Here is a 16656-nt window from a genome sequence, read left to right as displayed (position 1 = left end):
ATATATATAAAAATAGATGATTCTCAACTGAATATGACTTATTTGGCAACTAATTAAAATTATAATTAGCTGTTTTTTTTCATAGTTGTGCTTTGTGTATTTCAAATTAAATAAATCCGTCATCAAAAAAACACCTTGGCCAAATAGGAATCGTTTTGTTTAATTTACAATTGTAATATCGCATTAGAATCAGACAAATCATCCAAATCTGACAATATACCAGAAATGCATAAAATAATATTTATCTCACTTCCTGTTGAAAATTATGGGAAAATCGCGATTTCATAATAAGAGTCCCTGGTTGTAACTAGTATCATGTGCTATGGAAATGTTTTGTGAAAAATGACAAAATCAATTATTTTGTTAATCCACAACAACACACAATTATGTACAATACGTTCTGCTTCTTAAAGTGTATTTAAACCAGCGACATCCTGCCGTAGTGCTTTTACTCTGAAATAAACATTGTACACTTTCTGGAAAAAAACCAGTTTCACTTCCGGGCCGGAATCGTTGCCTCTGTTGCTGTCGTCTTTCTGCTCTGTGCTCTCTCCCAGTTCGTGAATCATATTAGCACAAAGTTTGCTTCTTTATCTACGACGACACTGCAGCATTTGACCGCCGAGTAGCTGCAATGGTGTTTAAAGTGACTGTCAACAATGCCTGGAGGGCAACGAGGACGCTGTGGCTGTTCGTGCTAGTGAGTCTGTCCGTGAGCATCTGTGTTTGCAGAGCATCTACACCGCAGGAGGAGGACAGTGCCATGGAGAACATCGTTACGGAGAAAAAGGCTGAGGAGAGCCACAGGCAGGACAGCGCGGACCTGCTCATCTTCATCATGCTGCTCACCCTCACCATCCTCACCATCTGGCTGTTCAAACATCGGCGATTCAGGTTCCTGCACGAAACCGGACTGGCGATGATTTATGGTGAGACGCATGAGCGAGACTGGGAGCATCTATCAGTGCCATTCATGTAATTGTGTGCTAATTATTTGATTTGAAAATGATTGCATGTCAATATCTGGCTTTATTCGTCCAATAAGTTGCAGAGCTGTGTCGCATTTCAGTACATCTGGGCAGCAGGCCACTTTAGCCAGAGGCTGTAAGGTAACAGGATTAGTTACGTCCATGTAAACACCTCGCTGCTGGGTTTTGAACATTACATCCAAGCAGTTAGGTATTTTTTTTTGACCACTGCACTTTGAAAAAATGTCACTTCCCTTCTCTGTGGTCTGTTAAGGCCAAGGGTGGATGTGCTGGAGCATGTGTCATGTGATTGACTGTCCCCTCCTTCACTCAGTTACCCTTCCCACACCCGATAGGACACCAATCACTGGGCTGTCAATGCTCTTTGGTGGCATTTCAAATGAGTTGGCAAAATTCTCCTGAGCTGACCTCTAAAATAAGTGTCTGAATGGATGAGAGTTACTCATGCTGTAGTCGGAACATTTGGCAATTTGAAGTAGACGTAGGAAAAGCTCAGCTGTAGTTAAAAAAAAGAAATGTCACCTTTTATTTGTTCAGGGGGGAGTTTCACATGAGAGTAAAGCCAACTAGCAAGCAAACTTCAAACTTTAGGCCACCGCTGCCCAATCCCATATTCTATTCTATGCAGTGGTGTATAAAGTACCCAAAAGCCATACTTGAGTAAAAGTAAAGATACCTTACTGGAAAATGACTCCAGTAAAAGTGAAAGTCACCTATTAGAATACTACTTGAGTAAAAGTCTTAAAGTATCTAATATTTACTGTACTTAAGTATCAAAAGTAATTTTCTGATATTAATGGTACTTAAGTATTGAAAGTAAAAGTACAAGTAAATGCTGTTAATAAAAAAGCAAAGGGTTAGAATTTTGAGAATTATGAAGTTTATTATTTTAAGTGCTGTGGCCACCATGACCAAGGACAAGGAGGTACAAACAGAGACAGCAGCCTAACATACACCATGTGTAGTTAAATTAGAAGATCAGACACCTGTCCCCCCCCCGCCAAAGATATACTCCAATCCTGTGGGAAACACTGCTAGATATCTGAACAGGTTTATGCTAATTATGATAACTAAACATTAACGTTGCGGCTCATGGGATTAATCTTAATTTACCTCAATGTGTTTCCTGAGGTTGGATGGGGAGTTTTTGAATGCCAATATTTCAGTAGCTTTGGGCATAAGAGGCTCTTCATCCGGTACGAAGAATCTTTCACTCCAACATAAGAAAACATTTCTCGCAGATATGGCCACAGGTGTTGGTCTTCGTCTCCACCGTGGTTTGTTGCGGGAGTAGCAGGTGCTTCCGTTTCTGCTTCCATCATGAAACCAGTCATCGCAGAGTGGTCGCTCGCTAGCTGGCATCCTGGGCATCACTGGGCATCAGCAAACTTGTTTGCAATTGCGCATTAACGTGATTAACCAGTGATTTAACTTTGACCTGCTTGCTTGCAGTCTGTGTTCCACCACAGTCCCCGACGTTGGTCTCATCCATCCATCCATCCATCTTCCGTAACCTGCTTATCCAGTTAAGGGTCGCGGGGGTGCTGGAGTGATTAACTAGCCTATGATTTACCACTCACATTCACACCTACGGGCAATTTCAGAGTCATCAATTAACCTAACCTGCATGTCTTTGGACTGTGGGAGGAAGCCGGAGAACCCGGAGAGAACCCACGCTGACACGGGGAGAACATGCAAACTCCACACAGAAGGTTGTCTGGCCCGGGAATTGAACCCGGGCCCCTCTTGCTGTGAGGCGACAGTGCTAACCACTACACCACCGTGCAGCCCTCACGTTGGTCTCATGATTCATTTTTTTTCTAAAGATAGATTTGATTTTGTAGCGAATAACGAAGGTTTCAGGGGAAATGTATCGGAGTCAAAGTATCAGTTTTCTTTGCAAAATGTAGTGAAGTAAAAGTGAAAGTCAACAGAAATATAAATAGTAAAATAAAGTACAGATATCCAAAAAAACGACTTAAGTACAGTAACGAAGTATTTCTACTTCGTTACTATACACCACTGATTCTATGTGTCTGGTTAAATGTGTCCAGATTTTTCCATGCTGGCTAACTGGTTTGGCTTGCTGGAGCACTCAAATGACCCAGAGCCGTCATGAACAGTGTTTGCTTTTCCTCCTTGATAAGAGTTGGCATGTGCAAACTGTGCTTGATTATCAGCTCCTATACTTGCTGGTTACAGTTTGGTGTCAATTTACACGTTATTATTTTGATAAGCAAAACACATTTGGCAACATTGTATAATTAACAACACAGTTTCACCCAAATTCCTTCTGACTGCAGGTCTAATAACCTGATAAATCAGAGAAAATGAAAATACCAGAGTTTTTAAAAAAATCATAATCCAAACAATATGCCTTATTTGTCTGGTACAATCTGACAGGATTATTAATTTTCTATCTTTCCAAGATTTCTTGGCAAAAGCTGATCGTACATCATTCAGTCTGGCTGTATGAGGCTAAGAATTTTCATCATTTCTTTTCAACCAAAAAATCTATCTGACCACTCAACATTCACTCCTCTAGTGACACCCCTCATCATGTTAACCTCCCTTTTTGCAACCATAGACGGATAATATTAATCATCTCTCCCTTCTGTATCCTTTTTCTTTTTGTCTTAATTTTATTCCCAGGCGTACTTGTTGGCGTGGTCTTGCGTTATGGCATCCACGTTCCTCGGGACATTAGCAACGTCACCATGAGCTGCCATGTTAATGCCAGTCCCGCCACTCTTCTGATCAATGTCAGTGGCAAATTCTACGAGTACACTCTGAAAGGAGAGATCGGTGCCAACGAGGTGAACGACGTGCAAGATAACGAGATGCTGCGAAAGGTACAGACGGTCAATAATGTTTGAAATGCTTGATTGTTTGAAAATCTTATGTCTTATCACAAAAACCTACTATACTACTATACTATACTGTAATGCCACCACATTACTATACTATTACTATAGATCTGTCAACAGGTTTAAGGTTTTTCCGCTGGTCATGTTGCAACTGTACAATGTAGAGCTGAATCAATCACTTGATAAACTGTTTAGTTAATCAACTGAAAATTTATTGGCAACTATTTGAAATAATTTTGTTTTTGGACAAAACATCCAGTTTAAAGACGTTGCTTTGGCTCTAGGAAATGCATTTTCAACTCTTACAGTTTATATACAAAATTATTGCTCAATTAATCCAGAAAATCTGATTAATTGATAATGGAAGAAATTATTAGTTTCATCCTTAGTAAAATATATTATTTGGTTTGAATCTTTATGCAACATGAATTCTCCACATCTTGTTTTTTTAATAGAAGCCTGATTTTATTAAAAAAAAGGTTCAGCATGTAAGAAAAGTGTATTACTTCTGTTAAAATAAGTGGCATTATGCTGCCCTCTGAGAGATTTACAAATTAAAATGTTACAGAAAAATATTGATGAAAGACAGGTGCCCTTTGCCTGAGGGTCACTATAGATAATCTTTAGATTCATTACTATTATGCTGGTGTTCATTTTTGACGACTAGAACTTTAAGGTGGTCTTCAAAGATAACATGCTATATTCCTCTTAAAATCCTACTAAAACAAGTAATAAGTGCCATGTCACAGAGCTGTTTTGTTTACTTGTTTTAGTATGATTAGTATGGTAGCATTGTTAGTCATTGGTGGACCATCATATGTTCTCTGTTATGAATTATATTTAATCCAATAATCCAAGTATCCATTAAACAACTTTGTCTCTTTTTTTGTTTATTTCTTTAATGTGATACCTTTTTTTGTGTTTGACTCAGGTGACCTTTGACCCTGAAGTGTTCTTCAATATTCTCCTACCACCTATCATCTTCCACGCTGGCTACAGCTTGAAAAGGGTACAGTAGTATTCAGGCACTCTCTCTACTGTTTCACAAAGACGGAATGTGAATAATTTTAACACGTTTGACTCCTGATGAATAATGATTTTAGTCACTATGCATGACCGTTGTTCAACCTTTTTTTTCTTTCAGAGACACTTTTTCCGTAACATGGGATCCATCCTGGCTTATGCCTTCATGGGGACAGTTGTCTCCTGTTTTGTTATTGGGTAAGAAAATTGATTTGCAAAAATCCAACACTAAGAGAAACATCCACCGTTCTGATTTCACATGTACAGCTCTATACTGTAGCCACAAGAGACCCAACAGCAGAGAAATATTCATACATGTCAATTACTATGGTTGTAAACTGCCCTTAATGCCACTAAAGTCAGTGTTTTTGATGGGGATGTGCGACACCACCTGCTGTTCCTCCATCAGGTTGCTGATGTACGGCTGTGTGGTGCTAATGAAGCAGGTGGGACAGCTGGCTGAAGACTTCTTCTTCACTGATTGCCTGTTCTTTGGAGCCATTGTCTCTGCCACCGACCCTGGTATGTATGCTCAATCTCTGTCATCAAACTTTTTCTTGCTTACAAGTAACACCAATTATAACCTGGATTCACTTATGTCTTTTGGAATTGCTTAAAGCTTTCAGTACACAGACTAGCAAACAGGACACAAAGAATGCATCATAAAATAAAGAAATTGTCAAAGTTGAATATAGTATATTAAGAATAATTTGTTCACTGGAAAAATAACCATCAGGTCTGTATGAATAACTCAGTTCTTGTTTGTAGTTTTAGATGAACACTATTTTTCCTATGACACAAAGTCCAACTGAGATAGAGATCTGATCCACAGCTGGTAGAAAGATCATTGCAATGCTTGTTTTATTTCCTATTTCTACAAAGTACAAGTAAAGTTAATCTATATGTTAATCATTAACATAAACTTTTACAGTATTATTATGTAATAAAGAACTGAAACACAGCTCCAACCTTGCTCAGTCATGTGAATCATTATATGCTTCAGTTCCAACATGGATACCAAATTATTTTACTCAGTTCCTCTTTGTTCACAGTGACGGTACTGGCTATCTTCAACGAGCTGCAGGTTGATGTGGATCTGTACGCTCTGCTGTTTGGAGAGAGTGTGCTCAACGATGCAGTGGCCGTAGTTCTGTCCTCGTAAGTCGTCTTGAAATCACATCACACTTAGAACCATGAGTCTGCATCCATCCCAAACCAGCTTGAACATGCACAGAGCTGCTAAATGAGAGAAATGGCAATCGATCAGCCAGTGACCTTTTAACTAACCTAATAACAGCTTCTCATTATTGCCATGCTAAACACAAGTTGGTCTCTAAGCTAACACACTTTTTTTTCTCCTCCTCTGCATGGGACTGTTATTATTTTCACAGAATTATAAATTATAATAGCAGGCAAAGTGGAGGGGCCTTTCCCTGCGGAGAAACTGTGACCAGCCCATTGAACGGGTGAACTAAGTAGAGCATGGCATTGTGTGCCTTTGCGGTGCCTTGGGACAAACATGACAAATCACCAGCCATTTATTTTTCGACTCTGCCTTATTCAACCAGAGATGCAGAACATTTCTTTATTTATTCGTTTATTTTTTGCTTTTTTTCTGTAAACTGTTTTCTGATGTTGTGAGTCAGCAACACACACATTCCCATTCTTTTTGAAGATAGTGTCTATTTAAAGAGCCAGGAAGGAGGCAGGATGCCAAGGATGCTTAAAGACAAAATGCCTGGTGATTTGTTTTGTGTGTAGTGGATGGAGGGGGTGCATTTATCACTTTCAGTATATATTATCGCCTCAGCAAACTATTTGAAAAACTGCTTTTTCTTATTGACTGCTGAATTTTTAATAATTCTGCTGCAATATAATCCCTTTCATCCCAAACTCTAACTTAAAAAGTGAAGTATTTTCAAAAGCTGGTTGAGTCAAATTTGATGAGAGGTATCATCTTGGTTTTTTAATTAGACTCTTTATGGATTGTTCAGCGTTGCTACTCAACTACCAAGTGAACAATGTTGATGTATAAAATGAGTTTCATCTTCTGTAATAAAAAAACATACTATACAGTGCATAGTAGCTGTAACACAGATATGTCAATGAGATTGTTGTTGTTGCTGCTTTTGGCCAATTGACAACATTTTCATAACATTTTAATGTTTCTGTCCACACCATTTTCAAAGCACAGGATTTATGAAAAAATGTGTCCCTTGCAAAATAAACCTGCATGTATGCAGTCTAACGAATGGATTACATACCTCGACGTATTTCCACACAGTTATATCACTTCAGCAGACTTTGAAGTAAGCCACTTTGTTCTAAGTTGAGTACTAACACTTAACCATCCAAAAAGAACCTGAGACTGTTTTGTTCCTCTACATAACTCTGCTTTCCTCTTTATCTTAACTTGCATGAGTGAGAGTTTTTGCTGTGAAAGCCTGCTCTTTATCAACAGAAGCAAAATGAATGAATATTTTTAAAAAAAGTGCCCTGTAAGAGGAGACCTACTATGGGAGGGGAATGTGCATTTATTGACACAAATATTTGCCAATAAGAAGTTTATTAACAGTACACGTTAGGCAGTTACATCATACTATACAACAAGCCTTCTACATTTACTGTATTCTAGCTTTAGTTTCATTTTATGACCTCTATGTGTAACTCTTTTATCTTAATGTTTGACTTGATTTACACTCTCTGTACGCTTCTGTTATTTCAGGTCTATAGTAGCTTACCAGCCACAAGGGGACAACAGTCACACGTTTGAGGTCATGGCGATGCTGAAGTCTTTTGGGATGTTCCTCGGAGTCTTCAGCGGCTCCTTTGCTCTGGGAGTGGCCACCGGGATCGTCACTGCTCTAATATCTTTTATTCATTTATTTATCATGTTTACAAAGCACAACCAATTAAATGTTAAATTAAATCTGACTTTTGATAAGTGATGTTTTGTAAATATACTACATTACTAAAACAACCTAGGATTTTGTGAAATAATAGTTAAAAAGTAAGTCAAAATGAGTCAGTTATAGGACTTGTTTACAATATATTTTTCTTGTTTGAGAAAACCATTTGAAACAGGCATTTTGAAATATGGACAACTGCTCCATAAGAAGCCCTGATTCAATTTAACAAAATCATTTTTGATTTGGAAACAAGTGAAATTATCTCTCCACAATGTCAGATTTTTTTCAGATTCACTTCTTCAAAGAATGGAAAACTTGGTATAATGTTATAACATGAACTCATTTTGTAGTATCTTCGTTAAACTCCTTGACTTCTTGTCTGTACGTGACTAAGTTCACCAAGCTGAGGGATTTCCCGCTGTTGGAGACGGCTCTGTTCTTCCTCATGTCATGGAGCACATTCCTGCTGGCTGAGGCCTGTGGCTTCACAGGTAACACACACACACACACACACACACACACACACACACACACACACACACACACACACACACACACACACACACACACACACTTTTAGACATTTAAAAATGGCGCTGAAGCAGACAAGGTAAGGATGGTTCACTGTAATGTAATCTGTTGCTATTCTATAAGTAATGATCAGATAAAAATAGATTAGTAATGTTAATAGGTTGCAGAGACTGTGCTGCATCTACATTCAAAGTATCTTGGCACAATCCAAAACAAATAACTTAATTACATTCTTGAAGATCTACATTTTGTTCTCTTTGGCTGCACCTATGATGATAGGTGGAATTGTAGGTGTTTTATTAGATCTCACTTCCCAGAATTCACCGCTTGTGATTTTTCCAGCCAGCCAGTTCACAATACTGCAAACAAATGCAAGGGCTTTCATCAGTTGGACATTGGCTCAATCACCATTCAGTCAAATTTAGATCTTCGAGATTGTCAATAATCAGTGTTTATTGATCACTCTGTCTCTGTATCTCTGTCCCTCCTGGTGTGCTGCAGGCGTGGTTGCTGTGCTGTTCTGTGGCATCACTCAGGCTCATTACACCTTCAACAATCTGTCCCCTGATTCCCAGGACAGGACCAAACAGGTCAGACCTGGACTACAACCACACCACTGCTCATTCTCTTCTTTTTTAATGTCTGTGCTTTTACTTTGGTGGTAAAAAAGGTTAAAGGTGGAGTTTATCAGTGACCTTGTCAAGAAAAGTTTTTTTAAATGAAAAAGTCACACAATGAACAAAGGTGTTTGTCAATTAACAAGCTATAAAATGGTACAATCGTAATGGGTTTAATTTTGATATGTACAGTTTGATGAAACTATTGCACTCCCTCTGTACCATTCTCTTCTTTACTAGACATACACAATGTAACACAAATTCATGAAGGGCGAAATCTAGATTACACTGTTTTTAAAAAGATTTGAATGAAAGAGACAACAAAGGCATTATTAACAAAAACAGAATCCAAAACTAAAAACATTTTTTCCTTTGAAATATAATGAAATAAAATAAATAAATACATTTATACAAGCACTGAAAATTTAAAAATTGTTTTCCTTTGAAATATAATGAAATAAAATAAATACATTTATACTAGCACTGAAAATTAGATTTTTAAGATTGTTTGCAGTCAAAGTCGTGCGAGCAATGTGTATTCAACTGTGTTTTTTTGTTGAATGTAATTTGGCTGCTGTTATCTAAATCAGTTGATGGTGTTTCTCTTGTGTTGCAGCTGTTTGAGGTGCTAAATTTCCTGGCAGAGAACTTCATCTTCTCCTACATGGGTCTGACCCTGTTTACCTTCCAGAGCCATGTCTTTAATCCCATGTTCATCGTTGGAGCTTTTGTATCTTTTGCATGTTAAACTATCTGTTGCACACAAAGCCTTATACAACCCTTTGCAACAACTTGCTATTTTTACTTGCATGTCAGTGAAAGCGTAGAGGAAGAAAATTCCCACAGTATGACAATTTACCGCCAAGAAGCAAGCGCTAATTGATTTAAAGGGGCGCTAAATGAGCTTGGCACAACTCTGTTTTGTTGTCCTCTCCTTAACCTCGTTCCCTCTTAGGTGGCAGTGTTCCTGGGAAGAGCTGCGAACATCTACCCTCTCTCGTTTCTTCTTAATTTGGGACGACGCAACAAGATCAGATCCAACTTCCAGCACATGATGATGTTTGCGGGTTAGTGGCACACAGATAGAAGAAGACATGTATTATGTGCAATTACTCTAAAAAGAATATATGAGATAAGAATAAGACTGTTTTTAGGCTCACTGTGAGTAGATTAGATAAGACAACCACTACAAGCTTTGCATGCTTGTTTATGTTCAACATTCTCCATGCTGTGCTCCTCAGGACTGCGAGGCGCCATGACCTTTGCCCTGTCCATCAGGGACACTGCGACATACGCCCGTAAGATGATGTTTTCCACCACTCTGCTCGTGGTGTTCTTCACAGTTTGGGTTTGTGGAGGTGGCACCACCCAGATGTTGTCCTGCCAGCGTATTCGGTAGGCCTCTCCTTCACCCATCTAACCCATTCCAGGGACAAACTGGATTTGCAGTTAGCATTTGTTGAAAACATACCAGGGTATTTCAGATAATGTCAGAGAAATTCTTCTTTCTTCTTCTTTTGTCCAGCTATGTTTAACTGGTTCATCAGGTTAAAATTCCAAGAATCTTTCAATATGATCTTTGTCCGTGCTCTGGTGATGGCTTGAGGCTTTTTTCAGTACGCCCACCTTTACATGCAACCTTGCTGCTCAGGAACTTGCTAAACGGGGGAAACATGCTTCACAACACTGTTCTGCTCCAACGGTTTATAACTGCAATTGGTTTACATGTGTTTGTCTTCCTTTAACAGAGTGGGAGTGGACGCTGATCAAGACAATTCTGTAAGTGTGACCCCTGTTAAATCCTTATTGATGTAATTTGACTTTAAGAAAAACACCTTAACTGCATTTTCTGTGTTTTTACAGATGAGTATCACTGACGGCTCAGAGAGAAGAAGCACCAAACATGAAAGTGCCTGGCTTTTTAGAATTTGGTACAACTTTGACCACAAGTATCCTTTGGCAACAACTGACTAGTTTTCATCAATATCATAAACATCAGAAAACAATTATTTATTTTTTATTTTGTCTGTGATAAACAGATGGCTCGCGCTAAAGAATTCTGCACAAAAAATAAATAAATAAAAGAATATAACAAAATATAACATAAACAACAAAAATCATTACACAGTAAAAAAAATACAATTTAAAAAAAAAAAAAAAAAAAAGAAGTATTGAAAACTGTTAATACAGTGCAAAAACTACAAAACCTTTATTGGTTTGATAAAAGATAAATAAAGGTTACAAGATGACTACTAATAGCATCAAACCTGTTCCAGTGGAGTGGTGACTACTGTAGTTCACCGTGTCAGACAGCAGAGGGAGCGCCATGTATAGACTTGAAGACAAATCATCTCTTGTATTGGCTGTGTAATATAAAGGTCATTCACGTATTTTAAGTAAATAACCTAATTAAATTACTTAAGGTACTAGGAATCTTTGAATCGGTTTGTTGCTTTTTACCACCCTCTCTTAATGCCTGTTTTCTGTGTAATACGTCCTTGACTCGAGCCCCCTCTCCAGCTATCTGAAGCCCATCCTGACTCACAGCGGCCCCCCTCTCACGGCCACGCTGCCTCCCTGCTGCGGCCCCCTCGCCCGCTTCCTCACCAGCCCTCAGGCCTATGAGGTCAGACACGGGTTCATACAGAAGCTATTTCTGGCTGAACTGTGTTTGTTAAGTTTTATTCTGTATTAACCGATGAAAAAAAGGTTATTTTGATGAATGATGAAGCACAGAAGTCCAGTTAAACCAAGATTTTGAATTGATAATTATCACTAACCCGAGTTACAATCATTTAATGGTAAATCCTTTCTTTATTCTGGTTTGAATAACTACATCTTTTATCTTCCCTCTGACCAGAATGAGTGCCAGTTGAAGGATGACGACTCCGACCTCATCCTGACAGACGGTGACATCAACCTGACCTACGGCGACATCACAGTCAGTACAGATGCCTCAGGTTCCCACACGAGCGGCGGTCCAGCCTTAGCTGGCGGCGCCACCTCCGATGACTTGGACAGAGAGTTGACGTACGGAGACCACGAGCTGGTGATGAGGGGCACACGCCTGGTGCTGCCCATGGATGACTCTGAGCCGCCCTTTATGGACCCCCACCACCGCTTGAGGATGTGAAGATAGCCTCTCAACGCAGACCCAGAAAACCGTCCGACTCGCACTGACCCGAGCTATCGAGCAAACGACCAGTACCTGACACTCCTTCTTTCACTCCTCCACTTTTTATTCCCTTTTGCTCTTGCCTCATTCCTCTTTTTTCCCCGCACATTTCCTCACCGTTACATTTCTCACTTCCTCTAGTGGCAAATCACTGTCTCTACCTCATTCTCGCTCTGCTCGTTTCCACACCTCTCTGGCATCTGCCATAATTGTAATATAGTCTTTATTTATTTGCAGTTTTTTGTTTTTTTTCTTATTCAATTGAAAATCTGTTTCTCTTAGTTTTGCTTAAAGCTGTGTGTCAGTCACCATACTGTAGCATTGCACAGAGGTCTAGCAGCATGTGATAGTGTGTAAATGCAAATGTCGCTGTACAGTATATCACAAAAGTACTATAACTTTTATCTGCATGCTGAGGATGCTTGCTGTTTTTCTTCGTATGGGAGGTCGAGGGCTTTTGTATTTTGGGTCTGACCGTGAATGTTGCTGCCTTCTCTCTGCGCACCAGAGGCATGCTGACCCAGTGGACAACTTTACTGTACATTTTGTTACAATCAAGTGCCTGGGAATTGTAGTTTTAAGCCTGGCAACCCATACTGGATCAGCTCTTGGAAGCAAAGCCAGTTAAGGATGGGCTGTAGTTTTCCTTTGTAAAAAAAAAAAGACAAAAAACTAAACAGACACCTCTGTCCATAAGGTAGCAATATACTCAGTGGGTGTTTGGACTGTCAGTTTGTGCTATTTGCCTGTAAATATTGTTTAACAATGTGATGCCACTGATGCAGTGTAACCTGGCAGTGAAAGTTGTGGATCTCTTCCAATGACCTTTGACTGTGACATAGAGAGGGACACTACACCTTATTTTAGACGCTAATTTTAGGGCTGTTGTTCCGAATACGAGATCCAAATGAGTTTAAGCGGAGAAAGATTAGTGCCATTTTTGACCTGCATCATGACATTTTGTGAATACCGAATGCAGACGACCTTAAAGTGTTTTGAATTATTTTTTTGCAACAGAGCTTGAGTCACACATTTGTCATACACATTTAGCTTTGAGCATACATTTTCTATTACAATCATGCATTAATGTTGAAACTTCTCATTAAATGAACCTGAAAAACACATAGACACATGACCTTGACTCTAAAGGAACTTGTTAGTGGTAAGAACACTAGTGAATTTGTGAGTAAAAGTTCTGCAAATCAGAAAAATGATTATCTTTCCAAATTATGCAACCAATTATTATTCTATTATCAATGAATCTACCAGCTATTTTCTGTGTAATTGATTAATATATATAAATATCTTGTTTTATCTGATCAATAGTTGAAAACCCAAAGATATTCACTTCATAATCATGGAAGACTAAACAAAAAAGCAAATGTTTACACGAGAAAGTGGACGCGGTGAACATGAGGCATTTCTTCTTAAAAAAAGACTTATTCAAGTAATCATTTAGTCGGTTGATAAACAGCAATTTTGATAATTGATTAATTGTTTGATGGTCGTAGCCCAAGATTTCATACAATGAGGTCCATAAAATATCAGTGAATAAGACAGGAAGGCCACTTAATGATTATTCTAATCAATTAATCGCTGATTTGAGCAGATATTTATGCTGGTACTGTGGCAGTTCATCATTATGAGAAATGCCAGAATAGAAAACAATGGTTGGAGATCTGCTTTTCTCTGCTCCACCCGATAGTTTCCTTGAGGGTCAATGGATTGATGGTTAAACAGGAGTATAATATATTCAGAATTAATTGGATGTATGACATTAAACTCGTAGTCTTATGTCAGTGTGGGTGCACAAGAAGTAACGGAAGAGTTTTGTGAGCTCCTTTGTGTGCAGAATATAGCAGCTGTTAATGTGGTTATAACAGGAAGCGTTGATAGGTTGTCACCGTGGCAACGCAGTGTTGATGTGGACAGATGCCAGAAAACACTTAGAGCCCAGTTACTTAGTTGAACACAACAGTTTTGTGGTTCATCATCTTGGTGAGCCGAAGAAATACATTTTGGTTGCATGCGGACTGGATGCAAGAGATGATGATGATGATGATGATGATGATGATGATGATGGAGTTTCAGAAAAGAGTGAAATAAATAGATGATGACAGAGAGAATTGGAGGACGGATAGTTTGTGAGTGTGTTCGTGTGTTTGGCACGATACAGAGGTGGAAGGAAGAGCAGATCTTTAGATATCTCTTTTCCTTCCACGGTTATCTTCTGCTGTGCAGGAACTTGTTATTGAAAGTATTCACATTTTTTTTATCAGGCTCTCTTCTTGACACCACATCGTCCAGGAAATGATTTATTCTTTCTACCATTTTATACTTTTTGTTTGTTCCATTATTTGATTATTATTTTTGTTGAAGGAAAACAAAGGATTGAAAATAAGTTGAATAGTTGAAAACTGAATAATTTGCACTCATCCATTAAGAATGTTTTATTGTTTGGCTATGATGTTTTATCTAACAGCTGCTTTTATATTATTTACCTTTTTATGTTCTGGAAAGTCGTGGAAAAAAACGAGCAAATTCATGTCAGTTTAATGAATCTTGAATGATTGCTAAGTTGGTTTATTGATGATTCTTTGTTAAGAATCAAGTCCACATTGCAGCGGCAGCCGAGATGGTTAAGAGTCCTTTTATACTGCTGTTTCATCTCATCACTTCACCATTCAGGTGTGTGTGTGTGTGTGTGTGTGTGTGTGTGTGTGTGTGTGTGTGTGTGTGTGTGTGTGTGTGTGTGTGTGTGTGTGTGTGTGTGTGTGTGTGTGTGTGTGTGTGTGTGTGTGTGTGTGTGTGTGTGTGTGTGTGTGTGTGTGTGTGTGTTGTTGCCATGACACCCACAGAGCATTAATCATTCATCTTCCTCTGATGGTGGGGAGAAAAATAAATATATATATATATATATACACAAGCAGAATCGTGTGCCGCTGTTCCCCAACTGACACATGAACTAATGTGAAAACCGCAAAAAGCTGATATAGGTTTTGGTGTTTGCGTATAACTCTGCTGTGTGATCTCTCTCTGTTCTCTGAATGGTGACTCGTGATGGGCTTTGATCATTGGAAGTCCTGTATGAAGTAGCTGACCAAAGAGGCCTGCTCTGCTTAGTGTTTTCAGACAGTCCACTCTATCTTTATACTGCAAACTCTGTGTGTCTGTGTGTGTTCATGGCTGCAAGTGTATATGAATGTGTGTACGTGTGTGTGTGTGAGAGAGAGAGAGAGAGAGAGAGACATTGTGTTCTCTCTCTCTTCCTGTGTTGCAAGTACTGACTGTTTACATCTGTGTAAATATACTCTCACCTGTTCATGTGCGTGCAATGGTCAATAAACAGAAGCCTGTGCTTTTGATTAAAGCCCTCGCTCTGATGGACTCCTCATTTACCCCGTTTCCTTTCTTATTCTACGTCCTGGTCGTGTAGGAATGCAGCTGTCGAGCTCCAGAGATCGTCCCGTCATCTTCAAGAAATAAGAAAGAAGATTAGTGCCAAAAGTGATTTTACTTGAGTTGCATAAATCTAGGGTTTTCACATTATGCGAAAGCTTGTGAGATGATAGTCAGGAAAGGACAAAAGGAACAGTATTTCTTTCTGAAACAATCTTTATCTTCCAGACCTTTCTCTTTTAATGTCTTCTTGCCGGGGGACAGCAGTTACCGGAGGCATTGTGATTTCCAGTTGTGCGTGCGGTCCATTCTCATAAATGCGATATATCTTACCGCCTGAAGGGAATTTGTCCATCTGGACTCAAGAAAGAACTGATTAGATTTTGGAGGTCAAAGGTCAATGTGACCTCACAAAATACATTTTGGCCATGACTCAAGAATTCATATGCTAATTATGACAATTTCACACAAAGGTTTATTGATTAAAATGATAAATTTATGTTGTAAACTGCAACTTGCCTGGTTGGCTGAGGTGTACAGCTGCGAGAAATACTTTTTTTTCCTTTTCTTATGTAACACTGAATTGCTTTATCTTCTCAGGCCTCTAAAAGTTCAATAGAAACAATACCAGAAGAAATAAACACTTTTTGGATTGAGCTTGGAGAAATATGAAAGTTGTTATGATTGTTCACAAGTAGACACTGTTTTATTTGAAAGTATGCTTAAAAGGTTGGGAATCACTTCCAGTCTAGACTAAATAAATGTACATGGATTATTTCTCATTATAGGGTTTAGGTTTTGACCCTGGACTTGTCAAATCTTCTCTATTGGGTGATTTGAGAGCTACATCACTCCTTCTCATGCTGTATTTATTGAATTAATTAATTTAAATTGAACTCTAGGGCACCATGTAAAATATGCACATTGCTCTAATAAATACATATCAAAGACTCACCCAGCTTACAAATCATTATGAATTGATCCAGCAGTTTTATAACTTTTTGTTCCCAAAAATACTGATGTTACAACTTTCACTCATCCATCCAGGATAAGTGGGCAAAGTGGTGTCATTATGAAAGCCGCGCCCTGCACAGCCAAGACCGATGGCATTTTATTCTCCCAGGCATGATTTGTGCCAGATATCAG

At 38.8% G+C, this 16656-nt stretch overlaps 1 protein-coding gene across 1 annotated transcript; it reads left to right on the top strand.

The window, feature by feature from the left end:
- Positions 1–535: 535 nt before the first annotated feature.
- On the top strand, positions 536–14794 carry slc9a6a (solute carrier family 9 member A6a). The gene is made up of 16 exons (XM_054597111.1): positions 536–929; positions 3642–3841; positions 4788–4865; positions 5001–5077; positions 5289–5401; positions 5932–6037; positions 7605–7746; positions 8174–8279; positions 8821–8909; positions 9553–9666; positions 9892–10003; positions 10178–10331; positions 10685–10715; positions 10800–10885; positions 11457–11562; positions 11797–14794. The coding sequence occupies exons 1-16, from the start codon at positions 635–637 to the stop codon at positions 12067–12069; spliced, it is 2082 nt and encodes a 693-aa protein (XP_054453086.1). The 5' UTR covers positions 536–634; the 3' UTR covers positions 12070–14794.
- The last annotated feature ends 1862 nt before the right edge of the window (positions 14795–16656 follow it).

The sequence above is a fragment of the Anoplopoma fimbria genome, chromosome 4 (genome assembly GCF_027596085.1).
Source record: "Anoplopoma fimbria isolate UVic2021 breed Golden Eagle Sablefish chromosome 4, Afim_UVic_2022, whole genome shotgun sequence".
In the NCBI taxonomy this organism is placed as follows: Eukaryota; Metazoa; Chordata; class Actinopteri; order Perciformes; family Anoplopomatidae; genus Anoplopoma; species Anoplopoma fimbria.
Note: the sequence above shows the minus strand (reverse complement) of the source record. Positions and strands in the feature narration are given on the sequence as shown.

What these genes read in the sequence shown, in the direction of transcription:
- slc9a6a (XM_054597111.1), top strand. Translation starts at nt 635, where the DNA reads ATGGTGTTTAAAGTGACTGTCAACAATGCCTGGAGGGCAACGAGGACG. An exon ending in TGTCTCTGCCACCGACCCTG is followed by an intron (nt 5,402 to 5,931) that starts GTATGTATGCTC and finishes CTTTGTTCACAG; the next exon opens with TGACGGTACTGGCTATCTTC. An exon ending in TGGTACAACTTTGACCACAA is followed by an intron (nt 10,886 to 11,456) that starts GTATCCTTTGGC and finishes CCCCCTCTCCAG; the next exon opens with CTATCTGAAGCCCATCCTGA.